Source organism: Budorcas taxicolor, chromosome 22 (genome assembly GCF_023091745.1).
Source record: "Budorcas taxicolor isolate Tak-1 chromosome 22, Takin1.1, whole genome shotgun sequence".
NCBI classification, from domain to species: Eukaryota; Metazoa; Chordata; class Mammalia; order Artiodactyla; family Bovidae; genus Budorcas; species Budorcas taxicolor.
The window spans coordinates 53378651-53400346 of NC_068931.1; the positions used below are offsets into that span (position 1 = coordinate 53378651).

The following is a 21696-nucleotide window of genomic DNA, read 5'->3' on the forward strand; positions in this document are numbered from 1 at the left end:
TCCACCTGCAATGCAGGAGACCCTGGTTTGAATCTTGGGTCAGGAAGATCCTCTGGAGAAGGGAAAGGCTACCCACTCCAGTATTTGGGCCTGGAGAATTCCATGGAGTGCATAGTCCATGGGGTCGGAAAGAGTCGGACACCTCTGAGCGACTTTCACTTCGCTTTTACTCAAAGATCTTCTCTTCCTTGTGCTTCTTTCTTCTCCTCTTTCTTTTTCCAAAAAGAAAAAAAAAATAAAACTTTAAGTATAGTGAGTACTTTGTCAGGATATTACTGTTAGTACAGCTCTGGTTAATTTAGAATCTTAGTGGCTTTGAGTGGAGAAGGAAATGGCAACCCACTCCAGTATTCTTGCCTGGAGAATCCCATAGATGGAGGAGCCTGCGCTACAGTCCACAGGGTCGCAAAGAGTCGGACACAACTGAGCGACTTAACTAACTAACTAGTGGCTTTGAGAATCAGGGTATTGGAAATAAAATGGTACAGTAGATGGGAATGTTGGGTGTCCCTCTGTCTGGAATTCTTTTAGTAAGAGAGGCTGGAAATCGTGTGTCAGTAATACTCAGATTCTATACTATACAGTCAATAGAAACACCGAAGAGAATTGCAAGTGTGGAGAGGCATTCAGACTTAAGACCAATTTGTAATACACAGCAGGTGAATGTAACACACAAGCATTCCTGTGCAGAGATCAGGAAATTGCTCTGAACCCCAGTATGGAAGTTAGGTACGTTCCTAAACTGCCTACGTCACATCCAGGGTAACTGAAAAAGACTGTAGGCAATAGACTGGGGCACTGCAAGTTACCTGGAAGGAGAAGGAACTGTGTTTCAAAGCATAACCAGTGAGAAAGCAGGTCAAAGGGAGTCTGAAAGATGCTGGCTGAGGTTGGCCAGTTTGTTGTTGCCTTTGAAGTGTATTTAAACTTCTGATGAGCAACATACAGGGGAAGGAAAGTCTTTTTATCCTTCCAGGCTTTTGGCTGAGAGTCCCTGTAATAAGAGACAGATGAACAGGAGGAAAACAAACAGACGTCTGATAATAAGTATAGATGAGTGTACATGGAAGAGACCCAAGAAAACAGTAATCCCCTCAAATGGCCACCATCTTCAATACCATCTCCAGCTAAAGACAAAGATGCTGGGAGGTTAGGGAGCCAGTAACGGGAATTTTTCAGACAAATCGCAATAAACAAGGGCGTGGTCATGTACATTGAAGTGTCTGTCTCCTCGTCATCCTCCTCCTAAAGGGAAATGAAATGTTAGTCGCTCAATCATGTCCAACTCTTTCTGACGCCATGGACTGTAGCCCCCGGGCTCTTCTGTCAATGGAGTTCTCCAGGCAAGAATACTAGAGTGGGTTGCCATCCTCTTCTCCAGGGGATCTTCCTGACCCAGTGATTGAACCTGGGTCTCTCACATTGAAGACAGATTCTTTATCGTCTGAGCACCGGGGAAACCCGTGGCACATAAAGGGGGATACCTTATAAACCATAAATTTCTCTTTTATGAGAAGGTCACTTTTACTTGGTTTTCAGAACTTTTCTTCTGTCTGCTTTTTAAAAAAATGATCAACTTAAGATGATTCTTGCGCCAAAGAGACAAAATATTTGGGGCTGGCGATTTCTGCTCCCCTCAAACAACGTTGGGAAGACCAGATCTAAGCAAGACAGAGTTTCTTGACATCTTTACTTCCTTCCAGTTTGATCCTTCTACCAAGGCAGGAGATGCAAGAGAGGCAGGGGCGATCCCTGGGAAAGGAAGATCTCCTGAAGAAGGGAATGGCAACCCACTCCAGTATTCTTGCCTGGGGAATCCCATGGACAGAGGAGTCTGGTGGGCTATAGTCCACGGGGTCGCCAAGAGTCAGACATGATTAAATGACTGAGCACACACATGCCAGTTGATACTAAGACCCTCATAGATTCCTTGTCTCCTCTCTTTTCACATATTTCTTTTCCTTCTTGTTGGGAAATAACCAGATGTTACCTAAGCAAAATGTTGTGACCTGCATTTAAATTCATTTCTTAAGGAAAAAATAGCGTTAGGTGAACTTTCACTTACAAATCCTGCAATCGTAACAGAATGTTTGTTTCTCGGAGACATGTAGCCATTGATCTTGCTAACTTTTATAATGGTTCTTGAATTTTAGTGAATCGCTCACTTGAAAATGCCAATTATACTTTTCTCTATAGCCATACATATTCCGTTTTCCTCTCTGCAGTCTCACCTTTGAAAGGCAGTTAACTTCCTGGAAAAATATTAATTCCTATGTCTTTGCTTAATTCAGATACTTAAATCATCCATGGTAAAATAAGCATGATATATGGCATGATAGATCCTGCGTGTCAGCATCGTGATTAGAAGCCCCATAAATGTCTGTTTTCTTTCACATCCAATGACAAGACCATGTCTCTGTTTCACCTCACAGCCCCGACCTCTGCTCCAAAGGATTTGACAGTCATTACTCGAGAAGGGAAGCCTCGCACTGTCATCGTGAGCTGGCAGCCTCCTTTGGAAGCCAATGGGAAAATTACTGGTAGGCATCTCAGCTTTATTTCCTGTGCTGCTCCGCGTGGCCTGCCGTGGCTTACCTCCCGCACGCCGCTCAAACCTCTTATGTATTAGGTTTCTGTCCCAGCATCTCAGTTGACTCCTGACCCTCTCTGATTGTCTCCTCTTACCGCTGCTGACCTTGGAATTCTTCTAACGGAGCCTACAAATACACACCCCAGCACATTTCCTTTGTGTTGCTTCCTGAAAGATGTGTATTCCAATTAGTGTAGACCTTCTCTGTTTCATTCTGTGTGGTGTTAGGATAACCTCTTAATGGAACTCCTTTGAGCCTAAATGACTAAAAAGAAGCCAGTTGTTGGGCAATTATAAAATACAAAAGACACTTAATGGCCATGTATTTTCCTAGGAAACATAGGAAGGAGACTTGTCTGAGGGTTTTTAGTTTCTCACTTAGCTCTTAGCTTCTTACTTAAATCATAAGGTTCAGAAAACATTTGGTATTGATGGATGGAAATTGAACTTAATGAATATTTCACAGTGACAGATTTTATTTTGCCAAATATTACGGATAACATCGATGCCTAATTAAAGCATCCATTAGAAGCCTGTAATGTTAATTTAGTATGAAAAATATAATGGAGTTCTATTAGAGATTTTGCATTTAAATGATCACTTTAGGCTTTTAATAGATGTCTCCATAGCATATAATTATTATGAAAAATATTGTATAACTAAAAATGTGCACATTATAGTCTAATTAACTTGAACCATTGGGTTAGGAACATGTAAGAGTCACTCCTGTTTCTGCATTTTTGCATACCAAGAGTGGATAGCACTAGTATACATTAACAAAGGAATTCAGCCATTCTCTGGTACAGAGATAAGCATGGGAATTACAGTTCAGACAGCACACACACTTGATGTGAGTTACTTTTTGAATTTTACAAAATGAAAAGGTAATGTGAAAATTCCAAATGTGGTTTAAATTTAATCTGAAGACTTTTTTTCTCCAAGAAATTGCTCTTCCTACAATAGCAAACAGAATTTTAATTTGAGCTGACAAATATGGGAAAAAAAGAGGGACATACAATCTCCCCGGAATCTGATATACTCAGTTGTCACTGTGCCAGACCTTCTAAAACTGAGGCTGGCTCATTCTAATTTTTTGTTTTTCTCCACTCAGTGTTATAACCTCTTTCCATTGGTTCTATTTCAGTACTTTTGGAGATTCTGATTTGTTTACATGATGACTTCCATTATGTTATTACCAGTTGTTTATAAGCATATGGTAAATCAACAGATAATAAGTTTAAGAAGAAAACCATCCAGAGTAGGAATTTCTGAATAAAAATAAGTTCTAACAGAAAAAAATATACTTTGGGGTAAAGGATAAAACAAGTCATATATTACCCAGTTCTTCACTTTATTTAAATAAGTCTCACCAAATGCTCTATGCGAAAAATAGAATGTGTTTTCAACTCTGAAAAAAAAGCTTAATTTTGCTTTTCAGTTGGAACAAAAAATGGAAGTCAGCCCCTAATTAAGAAATGTAAATTAATCTGAGTGATAAAATTGTGTATGCTAATGTCACAGTGCATGTATAAGAAACTGTGTTCACATATTTTATTTAGAATTGTATGTTCAGTAATTCTCATTACTAAAAATCTATTCTTTCACAATTGCATAGTTTAAGTATGAAAAGAACTAATTTTCCCCTTTAAAGAATGGTTTATTTGTTAAAGTCAGTTTATAATTATCATTCTAAGCTATTTTGACTCAATTCAACAGGGAGCAAACACTAAGAACCCTTAATACAACTTTAAACAACACTTAAAACAACTTCCGTTCCATGCCTATTTTGATACTTTCATTCAAATCAATTCCAAAAAATAGTATGATAAAATATTTAAAGCACCAGCTGTTTAGACTGAGGCCCAGATTTTCTGCACTCAGTTTCTTGTGAAAGTCAAAAGGAAGATGTAAGTTCTCTTCCAGTGTGTCGGGGCACATGTTTACTTGTGTGGAGGAATATACTCCTGTCCTGCTTCCATATTTCTTTGTTTTCCTAAATCCCTCTATGCCCACAGTAGAACAGGATCATTAAGAACCCAGCCTTCTGATGGAGATCCCTGAGCAAGTTATTTCATCTCCCCGGGTCTCCCTTTAGGACTTCTTTATAGAATTGTTATAATAAAGGACTGAGAACAGTCCCTGATACCCTGTGAGCACTGAAATAATTTAGTGATTATTCTTCCCAGTTGAAATTCATTCTAGAGGTGTTCATCAATGTGCTCTGCTCAGAACCCAGACCATCAGCTTGTAAGTGTACATGATGATGAACGTGTGTGTGTGGGTGTGCACACGCATGCACTCAGTTGCGTCTGACTCGGTGACCCCATGGACAGCAGCCTGACAGGTTCCTCGATCCGTGGGGTTTTTCAGCAAGGATAGTGGAGTGGGTTGTCATTTCCTCCTCCAGGGGATCTTCCCAACCCAGGGATCAAACCTATGTCTCCTGTGTCTCCTGCATTACAGGCAGCTTCTTTACCACTGAGCCATATAGATATGTGTATATATGTGTACATAGATTTATATTTCAAAAAGATGAAACAAAAAATGTTGACAAGGGAGATCCAGATTATTCCAGTGCCTCAGTTCCTTGATCATAAGCTGGCAGCTTGGGAATTTAGACTGATATTTTCAGAAGAAAATGGTTCCAAATGAATTAAACATTTAGTATAAGCTTGTCATTTTCCTCAGCACTTTTATATTACAAGTAGTCATATGTTCCCTATTCTTCTGTTTTGAAATAAAGAGTCAAGGGCCTTCTGGGGTAAATAATTCTCCTAAAGTCAAATAACCAAGACATAGCAGAGCTAGGGTATAAAACTCAGGTTCCTACTTGTAACTATTACACTAAGCTTTGTTTTTCTTACTAGTACTGGCCCAAATCAGTGACAGTCAACTGATTTATGACTTAATTTGTCTGAGGACGGATTGAGCATAGAACCTTTTTAAAACTCCCTGAGTGATTTTAATATATAATTAGAATTGTGAAACATTGATCTAAATAAATGCAGCATCCAACATTAAGATCAAACACCAATATAGATAGAAGAGAGCTTCAGAGATTGTTTCCTTATCAATACCATCTAATGACTAAGGTTACACCCTCTTTTTCTGTGTATTTTGACACTCTAGTCCCATTCCTTTCCTTGAAGTTCTCTTCTCACTTGACTTTTGTAAACCTGCCTAACCACTTTTCTTCCCAATTCCAGGCTGTAATTTTTCAGTCCCCTAGTCATCCTTTTCTTCCACCTGTTCAGGAGTGCTATTTCCCAGAATGCAGATCTTTTCATTCTTTTTGTTACTTTCTCTGAAAAAAGTTATCCACGCTATAGCCAGGACTTCAGTGAACTTGCAATTAATGTCTCTGAAATCTGTATCTCCATCCAAGGAGTTCTAAATATACACATCCCATCTCATGTGGTACATTTGCACTTCTCTGTCTTACTGGAAACTGGTTCTACTCCCCAAGCCCTCTTTCCGCTGTTCTTCTCTTTTTAGTCTAACACCCACCACTAACAGCCAAGTGGTGCACTATTATATTCTGGAATAGGTTATTAGCTCATTGACATTGTGAACCAAGCTGGAATCACATGTGTCTATTATTCTTACTTGCATCTTTTCAGAAGCTTCCACCATTCACCCAACTGCAGAAAGTGGCAAGTTAGTCTCATCTTGACTTCTTCCTGTCCATCCCCTTTCCATATTATCATGTGAGAAAATCTAAATGCTTATAGTACAAGGCTGAAAGCTCTAGGAGAACAGAGTTCAGATTTTGTTTAATTCTTTCTCCCCAGTAACAATATCTTTGACACTCAATAGGTAATTAATAAACATCTGTTGAGTGGAACGATCATCAAATTGATATTCAATATATTGTTTGATTTGACTCTGTAGTGCCAGCTTCCAAACAAGGTATTTATTAAGCCTTCTTAATATAAATAAATAAAAGCTTTAGCATTTACTAAATAGTTACTGTTTCCTGTGGTCATGTATGGATGTGAGAGTTGGACTGTGAAGAAGGCTGAGTGCCGAAGAATTGATGCTTTTGAACTGTGGTGTTGGAGAAAACTCTTGAGAGTCCCTTGGACTGCAAGGAGATCCAGCCAGTCCATTCTGAAGGAATGGGATTTCTTTGGAAGGACTGATGCTAAAGCTGACCTCATGCGAAGAGTTGACTCATTGGAAAAGACTCTGATGCTGGGAGGAATTGGGGGCAGGAGGAGAAGGGGACGACAGAGGATGAGATGGCTGGATGGCATCACGGACTCGATGGATGTGAGTCTGAGTGAACTCTGGGAGTTGGTGATGGACAGGGAGGCCTGGCGTGCTGTGATTCATGGGGTCGCAAAGAGTCAGACACAACTGAGCGACTGAACTGAACTGAAAGATAATTTAATAGAAATACCCGTATATTTTAAGTTTTTAAAGTGCATTATCTCACAGCAACTTGTTTTCTCATAAGTTAATTAAGGCATAACTTGGATAAAACAAGTTGCTCAAGGTTGTAACAAAGCTAGTTAATATTAGCAGTATTACTTGAGGTCAAGCCTCCCTGAATCCATAACCCATAATTTTTGACCACAAAAAAATAGAAAATTGGTCCTCATTTTTAATATATCTACCTCTGTGTACATATTTATTAGAATCAGTTCTTTAAAGATGAGAAGCCCCCTTTGGGCTGAGCTCCTTGCTGGGAGGGGCCAGTTCTATATGGTCTTCCCGGTTCTTATCAGCCTTCCTGATCCGTAGAAAGAGATCAGCCATGAGTGGAAGTATGGAAAAGGACAGAAGAGAGATGAGAGGTGGAGGTGAATACTTTCTGACACTTTGCTTCTGGAATGACAACTACCTATTCGTATACGTGCATGTGAGCTAAGTCGCTTCAGTCGTGTCCAGCTCTTTGCGCCCTAGGCACTGTAGCCCACCAGGCTCCTCTGTCCGTGGGATTCTCTACGCAAAAATACTGGAGTGGGTTGCCATGCCCTCCTCCAGGGGATCTTCCTGACCCAGGGATCGAATCCATATCTCTTATGTCCCCTGCATTGGCAGGCCTTTTTTTTCTTTAACCACTAGCACCATCTGGGAAGCCCAGCTATTTGTATAAGTAGAGTCAAAATGAAAGATGCATGATGCTATGTTTTATATGTATTTAGACAAATGGTATTTCCATGTGAGAATGCCCAGGTAAATTAATAAACCCAAATGGTTTTGCAACCTGTGGTAGAATATAATACTCTTTCAGTCAGTGTGGTGGATAAGAGATAAAAATGAAGCGGAAAAAATATAAAATTAGACAGAGAGGAATGAACATATGGATGCAGAAAGGTAGCGACAAACCTATGAATACATCCCAGCCTGTGTGGCTATGTGGAAATCTCCAAGGTGAGACTTCAGTAGTGGACTTAATAGCCTTGAAACATATTAAACTCAGTCACCAAATGAAGTTCTGTGGTTTCTCTAAGGCTAGATTTTAGAGTTCCGAGTAATGTAGTCTGTTTATGTTCTCCATCTCAGTATTCAAATTTATAACCAGTGATGGTTCTTTTTATTTTAATAAGTTTAAGAAAATTGCTTAAATACAAATTGGGGTCAGAACCTGATGCAGCACTTTTAGCTTTACTTATGTGATGCCAGAACTGTCATTTTTTAAAACATTTTATTTATTATTATTATTATTTTGGCTGCACCGTGTGGTGTGTGGGATCTTAGTTCCCCAACCAGGGATCTAACCCACACCCCCTGCAGTGGGAGCGTGATGCCTTAACCACTGGACTGGGAAGTCCAGGGAAGTCTTAGAACTGTCATTTTAAAATGCTTCAGTGAATACTCTTCACATAGAAAGACAATGAAGGCAAGTATTATATTCTTAATGGAGAAAATCAGGAATAATTGTAGCCGACATGGGATGGGAGCACAGTCATCCAGACTTTCAAGTTTGTCATGCTCTTACGAGAGCCCATGAAAACTTGAACAATTTCATTAAATGTCATAAATTTAAAATTTAAATACTTACAGGCTAAGGGGATTTATTCAATAAGTGAGTTTCCCTACCTATTCTCCAGAGACTATTTTCTTAGTTTTTTTGAAGAAGAAGAAGTTATATAAGACATGGCTCCTGAACTAAAGGAATGTTTTTATTCTTTTGAAGAGATAAGATATGCACGTTATAAGAGCTAGAAAAGTATTATTAGTGCCAGGCCCTTCTTTTCAATAGATGTGGTTTCTTTGGGTGCAAAAATGGAGACTCCTCTGGCTTAAAGAGTAGTAGGAGATTTTATTGATGTTGACCACAGGGGCTGAGTTCTCAGTGAATGGACACCTATGAATTAGAAACAACTCCTTTATCCAACGGTATTCTACAATCCATTTTGAATTGCAGTCTTCCAATTTTAATACCATCCAGAGGGAGGAATCATATAACCTTTATACATTTTGCAGACTTTTTTTTTTGTTAAGTCCTTTATCTTTCCCTGAGCTTTCCACATCTTAGACATTCATATTTGTAGCATCAACATCTCAACAAATATATTACAAAAATTACTGAATTAACATGATCAGCTAAAGCAGTGATTCCTGACTATACTGGAAGACAGAAGTCACTGGGGTACAGATTCCTGGGGTTACCAGAAATCTATTATACTTGTCACTGCAGTGTGAGAACGTCACCACAAATTTAGCAGCTTACAAGCACACACACTTGCGATCTCACTGTTTCTGTCAGTCAGGAATCCAATATCAATTTAGCCGGGTAATCAGCTTTAAGGTCTCTTACAAAGTGGTAATCAAGGAGTTGGCTTCGGCTGATGTCTCACTTGAGGCTTACCTGGGGAAACACTGGCATCTAAGCTTAAGTAGTTGTTGGCAAGACTCAGTTGCTCACTGGCTGTTGATCAGTTGCAGACTCAGTTCCTTGACACGTGGTCTTCTCCATCTGGCAACCTATTTCATCAAAGCCAACAAGGGAGTCTACTAGCAAGACAGAAGTTACAACTCATGTAACATCATCATGGAAGCAACAGTCCATCACATTTGCTTTATTCTCTTGGTTAAAAGCAAGCCTTAGGTCCTGTCTAAACTCAGCGAGAAAGGACTGCACAAAGATAAAAATAACTACCAGGAGGCAGGCATAATTGGGGGTTATCAAAGACTTGTCTGCCGTCTCTCCAATCAAAATGCCCTCAGCCCAGGAGAGGCTCAGTGGGACAAATTAAGAGAATAGCATTGACATAATGTGCTACCATGTGTAAAATAGCTAGTGGGAACCTGATGTATATGTAACACATAGGGAGCTCAGCTTGGTGTTCTGTGATGACCTGGAAGAGTGGGAGGGAGGCTCGGGAGTGAAGGGATCTATGTTTACATATAACTGATTTATATTGTTACACAGCAGAAACTAACACAACATTGCTAGTTTTAATTTTAATTTTAAATTAAAATTTTTTTAAAACCAAAATACCCTTTCTTGAACTCTGTGGTTTGTAACTTTTACCGAGTCCCCAGGTAATTCTTATGATGAGGCAGATTTGAGAAACAACAAAGTCAAAAAACGTGGAAGCCAAATTAAAATAGATGCAAGGTTTCAGCACTGACAAGAATTTAAGAGGAATGGACTTCCAGAAGAGGTAGTTTGTGGCATTGCTTAATCCTAAAGAATCACAAGGAAGAAGTATCCAGTTCAGTGTCTAGAACACATCCCCTAAACTGAGATATAATTCTGTAAATTACTAGAGGATTAGGTGAAAATGATACAAAGTCATATAAGTATTCCTCTATGTACTGGAATGGATTACAGAGTTCACAGAAAGGAGAGTTCACTATAGAGGAAGGTTTCATACGTTAGATGTAGCTGAAACTGGACCTTGATGGATGGGTAGAAGTTGGATGAAGAAAGAAAGGAAAGGTGAAGTGGTGTGAAGAATAAGAGGGAAGTAGGAGTGAGCACAGCTTGGAAATCAGTCTTCCTGGAGTAAGGGTTGTGTTGAGATGTAAGAAGTGTGCGTGCTTGTTTTGGCAGGGAAGTGAATCTGAGTTAGAGAACCTTCTGACATGACCTCTGAAAGAACTATGTATGAAGGTCCCCGGTCAAATTGGGGCAAGTGGGACTGAAAAGGAAGGACTAGGGGAATCAAAAGAGGATAGCTTTTTATTTTTATTTTTTTAGAGCTTTCTTTTTTATCCTAGTATAACTGCTTTACATTGTCGTGTTAGTTTCAGATGTACAACAGAGTGGATCAGTTATATGCATATGTATATCCTCTCCCTCTTGAGCCTCCCTCCAACCTCCCCCATCCCACCTCTCTAGGTCATCACAGACCACCAAGCTGAGCTCCCTCTGCTGTGGAGACAATTGGTTTTAAAAGTGTTACTTACAAAGAAATGTATTCAATCCTAAAGCTCAGACCTAGAGATAAAGTTGATGGCCTATCTAATGCAGATACCATTGCAGAATTTTAACAGAGATAGGGGCTGCACATTCATGTAGCAAAGGCACCTGCGATGAGTTGTTTTATAGTTTATATTGCACTATTATCTGATATATATTGTAATATAAAGTGATGAATTAGTGCTTTAAAATAAAACCTACCTTAAATATTAGCCAAATAAAATGTTAGAGTATAAATAGTTTACAGGGATAACTAGATCTGTTTGGGTGCATGTTAGATTACCACCACTGAGAACACTACTATTATTCAAGTAACATATCCCCTAACAGAGGATGAATGATACTATCAAATGATGAATTTATTACTGTTTGAAATATTAACTAGATAACCTACAGTAATCCAAAAATACTTCTTTCTATTTGTGTATTTTTGCTTAGGTGGGATGGGCCAGGGGAAAGAGTATTGGATTTTTAGTATGGTAATAGAGGATTTATCCTAGCCCTTTTATCAGTTAGCTTGAGTTCTTCTCAGCTTTATCATCTATGAAAAGAGAGCAACAGTATCCCTGCCAACCTCACAGAGTTATTACAGTAATCAAATATGATCATTTATTTTTATGGCACTTTAAAATATTGGGCATTTTATACTTTTCAATGTATTTTTATTATTTAAACACTAGCCAAAATAAACATTACTTATTTTCATTATTGGATACAGTGAAAATGACAGACTTGTTATCGATCTTTTAAGTTTTTCCTCGTTTGTATATTAGAGCAAACCAATAATCAGGATTTACAGACAGCAGAAACCTCACATTTTTAAATATGGCAGATAGCTTTATTTTAACAGCTTATTCCATTTTTTAGATCCTGTACACTGAAGTAATTCTTTTTCTAATCTTTGCGATAACCCCAAAAAAACTCATTCCTTGCCAAACTGGATACTGCACTTTATAGCTTGTGGATATATAATAATCCTTGAAAATTGTACTTGGGAAACATGGATGTTTGGAAACAAGTAGTGCACGTAGTCAGTACACTAAACAAAGGTGTGTTCATTTATTTTTGCAGCTTACATCTTGTTTTACACCTTGGACAAGAACATTCCAATTGATGACTGGATTATGGAAACAATCAGTGGTGATCGGCTCACTCATCAAATCATGGATCTCAACCTGGACACTGTGTATTACTTTCGAATTCAAGCACGAAATGCCAAAGGAGTGGGGCCTCTCTCGGATCCCATCCTCTTCAGGACTCTGAAAGGTTGGAATCATTTCCTGTCATTTCCTTTTCTTTCTTTTTTTTTTCCCTATGGAGCGGTTATAAAATAGTTTTGAAGTCTGTTTAGGGAATTGCCTTAAACCATCTCTGTTGGCACCATGACTACAGTGGACATTCAAAAGAAGTTAAAATGCAAATTAAAACCAAAATGAGACATCACCTCAAGCCTGTTAGAATGAGTGTCATCCCAAAGACAAGAGACAACAAATGCTACCTTGGCTATGGAGAGGAGAGAACCCTAGTGCACCGAATGGGTATGTAAATTGGTGCAGCCACTATGGAAAACAGTATGGAGGCTTCTCAAAAAATTACAAATAGAAATACCAGATGATCTAGCAATTCCACTTCTGAGAATATATTCAAAGAAGACAAAAACATTAACTCTCTAAGATACCTGCATCCTGATGTTCATAGAAGTATTATGTACAACAACCAAGACATGGAAACAACATAATGTCCATTGATGGATATAATGGAATATATATATGTAATGAAATATACACATAATGGAATATTACTCAGACACACAAAAAAACATGGAAATCCTACCATTTGTGACAGTATGGATGGACCTTGCAGGTGTTATGCTAAATGAAATAAATCAGAGAGAAAGACAAATGCTGTATGATCTCACTTATATATGAGACCTCAACAAACAGATAAACACCAAACTCGGAAAAAAAAAGATCAGATTTGTGGTTATCAAACGTAGGAGGTGATGAAGGAAGGATTTGGAGGAAAGTAATTAAAAGGTACAAACTTTCAGTTCTAAGAGATGTAGGTACTAGGGAGGTAATAAACACATGATAACTATGGTTAACACTGCTGTCTGATATACAGGAAAGTTGTTGAGAGAGTATATTCCAATAGTTATCAAGAAGAAAAATTTTTCCTTTTTATTGTATTTATACAAGATAATGGTTATTAACTAAAGCTGTTATGATAATCATTTCACAATATATGTAAATAAATCATCTTGCTACATATCTTATACAGTGATGTGGAGTTTCCCAGTTGGTGCTGGTGATAAAGAATCTGCCTGCCAGTGCAAGAGATGTGGGTTCAGTCCCTTGGTTGGGAAGATCCCCTGGAAGAAGGCATGGCAACCCACTCCAGTATCCTTGTCTGGAGAATCCTATGTACAGAGGAGTCTGGCGAGCTACAGTCCATAGCATTGCAAAGAGTTGGACACAACTGAAGTGACTTAGGACGCGTGTCAGTTATTTCTTAAATAATTGAAAAAAGATTAGAAACTGGAACAAATAAGATAAAAGATAATTAATTAAAAGTTACCTTTTTATGCTGAAAGCCAGCATGTCAAAAAAATATATGTTATGTTATTACATTTTCTGTATCAGCACAAAGCAGACATATTTAACTTGACTTTTTTTCCATTACACTCCTTTTGGAATTTTGTATTGGCTTCATATATATGGGCTCTATTCAAAATATAATGAAACACTTTAACCATTGTATTTAAGGGATAAAAATTAAAAAGCATTTTATTACATGAACTGCATGCATACTATCTACTACCAAGTTTAAGTATTTCCTTTCGGGAACTAGTGCTCTTATTAAAGGAAATTTTGATATGGCAAGACAGAAAATCTCAAACAAAATTAATTTTTTTAAGGACACAGATTAGCAACATGAAAAAAATATCTTACATCATGATTACTAGAAAAAAACTCTACATGCTTACAAGTATAGAAATCACTGCTCGATTTAAGGATAGTTGTGTGTTTATACAGAAAAGTAAAAGGCCTAAGATAGTGACTACCTCATAATGATCTTCATATAATTTCTTTCTATTTTAGAGCACAACATTATTATTATTTTTTTTTTGGTGGATGAATGATTTCAAGAGCCTCTATTATTTAGCAATTGAAAATAATTCAGATGTTCCATAGATGATATTTAAAGATGTGTATTTAAAGTATGATATGTGTTATTGTTGCTAAATCATGTCCAGCTCTTTGCCACCCCATGGACTGCAGCCCACCAGGCTCCTCTGTCCATGGAATTTCCCAGGCAAGAATACCGGAGTGGGTTGCCGTTTCCTTCTCCAGGGGATCTTTTAAACCCAGGAATCGAACTCATGTCTACTGCTTGGAAGACAGATTCCTTACCATCTCAGCCACCAGGGAAGCTTTTCAAGAAGGATACTTGGTTTTTAAATCCCTTACCACATTATGCCCATATATCTGTCTGAAACCTTAACAAAACATGATGGCGAGCAGCTGACAAATTAGAAACAAATATCTGGGTTGACACTTTTACCCATTTACTTGGACAAACTCAAGAAGAGAGTCAGAATAACTACACAGCCCTTCTCAGCTCTCCTAGGAAAAATGCTCTCATAAACAGTAGACTTTGGGATGCTGGTGACTGAGCCATTCACAAGCTAGATTTGGCACCAACTAATCTGAAAGTTTGCCAAGAACATGCAAATCAGCATTCAGCCTAAGCCTACATGACTGCTCTGTAACGACAGAGTAGAAGTTGGAAGGAAGGCAAGAGGAAAATGAGCCAGTCTTCGCCTATCCAGGTTTTTAGGACTTCATGTCTAAATCAGATTTCACTCCAAATGAGCAACTGAAAGGAAACTGGTTATTCATTTTGTGGGAGCATGAAATGTAACTAGATAATATTTCACAAATGTTTCATCTTTATCTATAGACAAGTGCCAAACTAATTTCATGCTTACAATGTATGCCAACTAGAGATCTCACAGAGGGTTTAAGATAACTTAAGACATCCAGATGTATTAAGCAGCAGAGAGATGAGTTATCTAGGATTTATAGGCCCACATTGATCACCATCCTGTGGATTATTTAATGAACTTCATATCCCATTTGGTACTATTTACTCTAAGTGCCCTGAACTCATCCATGAGATGTTTAAGAGTAAGAACAAATTCAAGATAACGTTATATGTCACAATAGTCCATAAGGGTTATTTCTAATATCCTGATATGGATGTTTAAGATTATCTACCCCAAGTATATCATATTCAATTAATAGACAGTTAGATTTTTATGCTGTCTTGTTCTGTGCTTAGTCGCTCAGTCGTGTCCCATTCTTTGCAACCCCATGGACTATTGCCCCCCAGACTCCTCTGTCCATGGGGATTCACCAGGCAAGAATACTGCCGTGGGTTGCCATGTCCTCCTCCAGGGAATCTTCCCAACCCAGGGATCGAACCCAGGTCTCCCGCATTGCAGGCAGATTCTTTATCATCTGAGCCATGAGGGAAACCCATGGTCTTACAGTAAACTAAGTTTCAGATGTCTTAAATGTGTTTTAAATGATTCAGACACTGATGTTGCCTATCTTTATCAACAATCGATATTGCATAGGCTCGAACCTTATATGTATGTCACATGACAGATAGTCTAAGGTAAACAAATTGCTCAGCATAAGAGATTTGAAGCCACAGTGAATCACATCTACACTAAAGATAAAATGCTCTCTGATTTAAGATTTTCCGTTTCCAAAGCTGCTTCAAAATATAAGGCCTCTGTTCAACAGAACGTAATGTCTGACAGACAGAAAGGCTTCCTCATTGTCCTGAAGCTGAGGGAACTCTCAGTGGTCTATGCAAGTTGCAAATTATGCATTAGTCGGTCGTTAGCAGCATCATTTTCTCATGCCCAGTCTTAGTCAAGATAGAAGCATTTTCTACTAGAGAGTAAGGTTTTTCTTTTTTTTTTTTGTTTTGGCCACCAGTCAGAGAAGTACAGGCAGCTCCATCTGTAATCATTGGTTAAATAAAAGGATGCTTATAACTTAAAAGGGATTAAATTATCATTGCCTTTTTAAATTTTTTGTACATGCATTGTGCAACATTGTACATAGATGCAGTAGATCTGATTCTTTCTTTGGAATGTTAATTGGAAGAACGTTGAACTTCATTCTCTGACCCCAGAGGACTCTCCCATCTCCAGATTCCATATTGTGATACCTGCACAGTAGAGAAACCTTGGAAGATGTCTGAAATGTATGTTTATTTCTGCCCATCACATGAGTCATTCCTTCTAGTAAAGTAAGCTTCTCCATGTTGGACTGTCAGGTAATAAGGAGGAAGGACATTCCTGAAGGATTAAACCACAGACGGCATCTGTGGAGACATGAAGTCATCTCCCACAAGAGAAGCAGAGTCGTCAGCAGTGGAAGAGCACTAGAGTATGGTCTCTTTTCTGGGCATTCTTAATTGCCATTCTGAAATGTACATCTCTCCCATGCAAGGATACGGAACTGAAGCTGTGCTCCAGAATACAAAAACGTTTTATTTATTTTTAAATAATTTTGTGACAAAGTACATGATATTCGCGATAGGTGACAGGAGAAATTAAAAATTCAAGGCATAAAATTATAATGCTTTGGCATTTGTTTTTAATTTTTTAAAGTCATTATTTTCTTTAATAAAAAGTACTTATTAGGACATGTTTAGTCCCTGTTGGGAATTCTTTAGTATTACTCACCATACCAAATATTTATCTGTTACTTGTCAAAAATTTCTTGGACTAGAGATAGTGTATTGTGTAATTAAAGACAAAGGGAGAGATGAAGAATGGCAGTAAGATGAGACAGGTTTTCTTCTCTTATTTTTAATATCATTCCAAAAAGTCCTCACCTAAATATGAGATGCTGATTCAAATAGTTTCTCAAGTGTGTTCTGGTCTGACTACCAAACTTTTGCCTTCCTGGCTTGTTTGGTCATATAGACCCTAACATGCCCTTCCTCATTCTTACTGAACACTTCGTATGGCACTTCTTAGAGCAAAGTGTTCTTCCTTAAAAGCTACATTAGGATCCTTTCTCTGTATGAAAACAATAGATAATGCATTTGCCTCTCAAAAGCACCTCTCATCAACAGTTCCCTAATACCATAATAAAATATATTTTGAGACATCATTAGTGTTGATTGGGAAATGGGAGAGAAAAATTAAGATACACATTAAACTGTAATGATTATATTTGAAAAGCCGGATTAGATGACCTGGTGAGTTGAAAATTCTTAAATCTTGAGGAGATACAAGTTCAGTTTAGTTCAGTCGCTCAGTCGCTCTTTGCGACCCCATGAATCGCAGCACGCCAGGCCTCCCTGTCCATCACCAACTCCCGGAGTTCACTCAGACTCACGTCCATCGAGTCAGTGATGCCATCCAGCAATCTCATCCTCTGTCGTCCCCTTCTCCTGATGCCCCCAGTCCTCCCCAGCATCAAAGTCTTTTGCAATGAGTCAACTCTTCGCATGAGGTGGCCAAAGTACTGGAGTTTCAGCTTTAGCATCAATCCTTCCAAAGAAATCCCAGGGCTGATCTCCTTCAGAATGGATTGGTTGGAGGAGATACAAAGACAGTTATAAAACTTAATTAAAGCTTGTTGAATCTTAATCCAAGAAGCATGCTTTTATACACCATTTTCCAAAAAGTGATTCATAATTCAGTCTTCTAGTTAGTAAGATATCTTTCCTGGTTTATCTTTTTCATAGACCATGCCTCTGTATTATTTGAAAATGAAAGAAATTGCAAATGATCTCTGGCTTAGGAGTCTGTCCTTCTGTAATACAACATATATAAACCCTGTATTTGAAAGTGGTTTTTACTAACAGCATTATTTAAGTATTTTGATTTTATATATTATTTTGGACAAGATTTATATTCTTTCAATTAAAAGACAAAGGAAGAACTGCCACCTACAGGATATTTGCTGTAAGTATTTTTCAAACAGTGATGATGGATTTGCTATGATACTACTACATGTAATGAGAAAACTGAATAGATTATAGGTTGCTGCCCATTGGAATCTACTATATTTTTCTCTGTCTGACTTTGAGACATATACAAAAAGCAAACCAGCAAATGTAGTAGCCTAAGTGTTTGACTGCAATTAAGTGACTTAAATCCTGGAAGATGATGCTGTGAAAGTGTTGCACTCAATATGCCAGCAAATTTGGAAAACTCAGCAGTGGCCACAGGACTGGAAAAGGTCAGTTATCATTCCAATCCTAAAGAAAGGCAATGCCAAAGACTGCTCAAACTACTGCACAATTGCACTCATCTCACACGCTAGTGAAGTAATGCTCAAAATTCTCCAAGCCAGGCTTCAGAAATACGTGAACTGTGAACTTCCAGATGTTCAAGCTGGTTTTAGAAAAGGCAGAGGAACCAGAGACCAAATTGCCAACATCTGCTAGATCATCAAAAAAGCAAGAAAGTTCCAGAAAAATATCTACTTCTGCTTTATTGACTATGCCAAAGCCTTTGACTGTGTGGATCACAATAAACTGTAGAAAATTCTTCTAGAGATGGGAGTACCAGACCACCTGACCTCCCTCTTGAGAAACCTATATGCAGGTCAGGAAGCAACAGTTAGAACTTGACATGGAACAACAGACTGGTTTCAAATAGGAAAAGGAGTGCGTCAAGGCTATATATTGTCACCCTGCTTATTTAACTTCTATGCAGAGTACAGCATGAGAAACGCTGGGCTGGAAGAAGCAAAAGCTGAAATCAAGTTTGCCGGGAGAAATATCAGTCACCTCAGATATGCAGATGACACCACCCTTATGGCACAAAGTGAAGAGGAACTCAAAAGCCTCTTGATGAAAGTGAAATAGGAGAGTGAAAAAGTTGACTTAAAGCTCAACATTCAGAAAAGGTAGATCATGGCATCTGGTCCCATCACTTCATGGGAAATAGATGGGGACACAGTGGAAACAGTGTCAGACTTTCTTTTTTTGGGCTCCACTGCAGATGTTGACTGCGGCCATGAAATTAAAAGACGCTTACTCCTTGGAAGGAAAGTTATGACCAACCTAGATAGCATATTAAAAAGCAGAGACATTACTTTGCCAACAAGGTCCATCTAGTCAAGTCTGTGGTTTTCCAGTGGTCATGTATGAATGTGAAAGTTGGACTGTGAAGAAAGCTGAGCACCGAAGAACTGATGCTTTTGAACTGTGGTGTTGGAGAAGACTCTTGAGAGTCCCTTGGACTGCAAGGAGATCCAACCAGTCCATTCTAAAGGAGATCATCCCTGGGTGTTCTTTGGAAGGACTGATGCTAAAGCTGAAACTCTAGTACTTTGGCCACCTCATACGAAGAGTTGACTCATTGGAAAAGACTCTGATGCTGGGAGGGATTGGAGGCAGGAGGAAAAGGGGCAACAGAGGATGAGATGGCTGGATGGCATCACCGACTTGATGGACATGAGTTTGGGTGAACTCCAGGAGCTCGTGATGGACAGGGAGGCCTGGTGTGCTGCAATTCATGGGGTCACAAGAAGTCGGACACGACTAAGTGACTGAAGTGACTGACTGACTGACTGAAGTGAGTTAAATAAACCCAGAAGACTCAAAGATCAAAGAAAATCAAGTACAAGTATAGTTGAAGTAAGTCTAACTGATGGAAACTTACAGAGACCTATGTTAGTCAGAATAGCATTTCACAATTTCTAGGAAAGCACTGTTTCACAGAGATTTACCTCAAGAATAGTTACCTTGGTTAACAGAAGCCACTTTTCAAAAATACACAGATATCTTAAAATCTAACAAATTATTTTCAAGAATAGTATACATAATTCTGTATATGACCACCCTAGATAGCATAGTAAAAAAGCAGAGAAATTACTTTTCCAACAAAGGTCCATCTTGTCAAAGCTGTGGTTTTTCCAGTGGTCATGTATGGATGTGAGAGTTGGAGTATAAAGAAAGCTGAGCACCAAAGAATTGATGCTTTTGAACTATGGTGTTGGAGAAGACTCTTGAGAGTGTCTTGGACTGCAAGGAGATCCAACCAGTGCATCCTAAAGGAAATCAGTCCTGAATATTTCTTGGAAGGACTGATGCTGAAGCTGAAGCTCCAATACTTTGGCCACCTGATGTGAAGAACAGAATCATTTGGAAAGACCCTGATGCTGGGAAAGTTTGAAGGTGGGAGGAGAAGGGGAATGATAGAGCATGAGATGGTTGGATGGCATCACTGACTCAATGGACATGAGTTTGAGTAAACTCCAGGAGTCGGTGATGGACAGGGAGGCCTGGCGTGTTGTGGTCCCTGGGGTAGCAGAGTCAGATATGACTGAGTGACTAAACTAACTGACTGACTGATACATAAATTTTTTAAAATAGTCAACAATTCAAGACCTTGCCTCATAAGGTTTAAAATCAAGCCATTTAGATTAAACTTCATGATATTTTATTACTTTACCCTGTTCTTGTGAAAACTGGTTAGTTCTCTTGTTGAAAAATTAAAAATGAATACAAGAAAATAGCTTCCTTAACTTATTTAAAATATATGGATGATAATTACTTGGTAATAGCATGCATTTATTACTATTAATTGTATTATTAAACTTGCATGAAAATAATTTTGAGTTTGTGTTTAGAGGACTGTTACAAATAACATTTTTTACAACACATTTACACAGCAAAATATTACTTTCAAATTCTTTAGTTTAATTGAAATAATCACAGTAACCGACTCCTTATCAATTTTATTTCAATAGGGCATTGGCCTTGATATGAGAACTCACTAATAAAACTGTTGACTGGAAATGTCACCTTTCTTGATGGAAACTGCCAAAATCTAATAATATTATTTCTCTTTCCTCCACAGTGGAACACCCTGACAAAATGGCTAATGACCAAGGTATGGTGGTTTTCATCTGTCATTGTTCCCTCCTTGAGTCAATGCTGTCTTTTAGAAATGTCCGTCATTATTCCGTTTTCTTCTTTCTACCTGGGCCATACACCTGATGAAGCAGGCACTAGTGTGATAATTAATCTTGTTAATGAAGTTCTGCTTGGCTGAGGTTTCGGCTATGATAGGGAGGATGTAAATTTTCTTGAGAGGAAATTGTTTTGTCTCCATTCTGAAGGACCAATTAAAATGTCAAGCTTCTTTGTATGAAATAAATTTTTAGTCTCTGTCTGCACTTTTGAATAATTCACATTAAGTGTAATTAAGCTCAGCATAATTTTCAAGCTGCTCTTGCACCCTTTCATGAGCTCTGGATTAAAGTTCTGTAGCTCGACAGAGAAGACCCACAAATCATGCATGCACTTCCTCTACTATGAGCTTCTTTTCATACAGAAAAACAAAGTTAGGTCAACTTTTTTTAGGGCACTACTTTTGTTCATTTTGAAGCCAGAAAGTTTTCATTTTAAGAATAAGGTGCCAATTTGACTTGCAGTATTTTGTCCTCCTTCCATTCATTTGCTAAAAGCTGATTTGTGTAGAGAAACAGAGATGGTTTTACACGAAGGAAAATGGAGATAAATCCATCAATTCTCAGGTAGATAGGAATTTATTACTGTGATTTGTAGACTGATATATTAAGATTCCACTTTTTTTTTGCATGAGGATAATTAGTAGAATGCCACAGGGGAAAAAAAAAGAATAGTTTATGCATTTGACTTTTATAGGATGTTATAG

At 38.3% G+C, this 21696-nt stretch overlaps 1 protein-coding gene across 1 annotated transcript in view; it reads left to right on the plus strand.

Annotated features, from left to right (window-relative positions):
• Nucleotides 1-21696, plus strand: part of DCC (DCC netrin 1 receptor) — an 827169-nt gene that overhangs the window by 677530 nt on the left and 127943 nt on the right. Inside the window, exons 19-21 of the mRNA XM_052660382.1 lie at nt 2433-2540; nt 12042-12236; nt 20878-20910. Coding sequence (XP_052516342.1) covers nt 2433-2540; nt 12042-12236; nt 20878-20910 — 336 coding nt within the window. The remainder of the gene's footprint in view (nt 1-2432; nt 2541-12041; nt 12237-20877; nt 20911-21696) is intronic.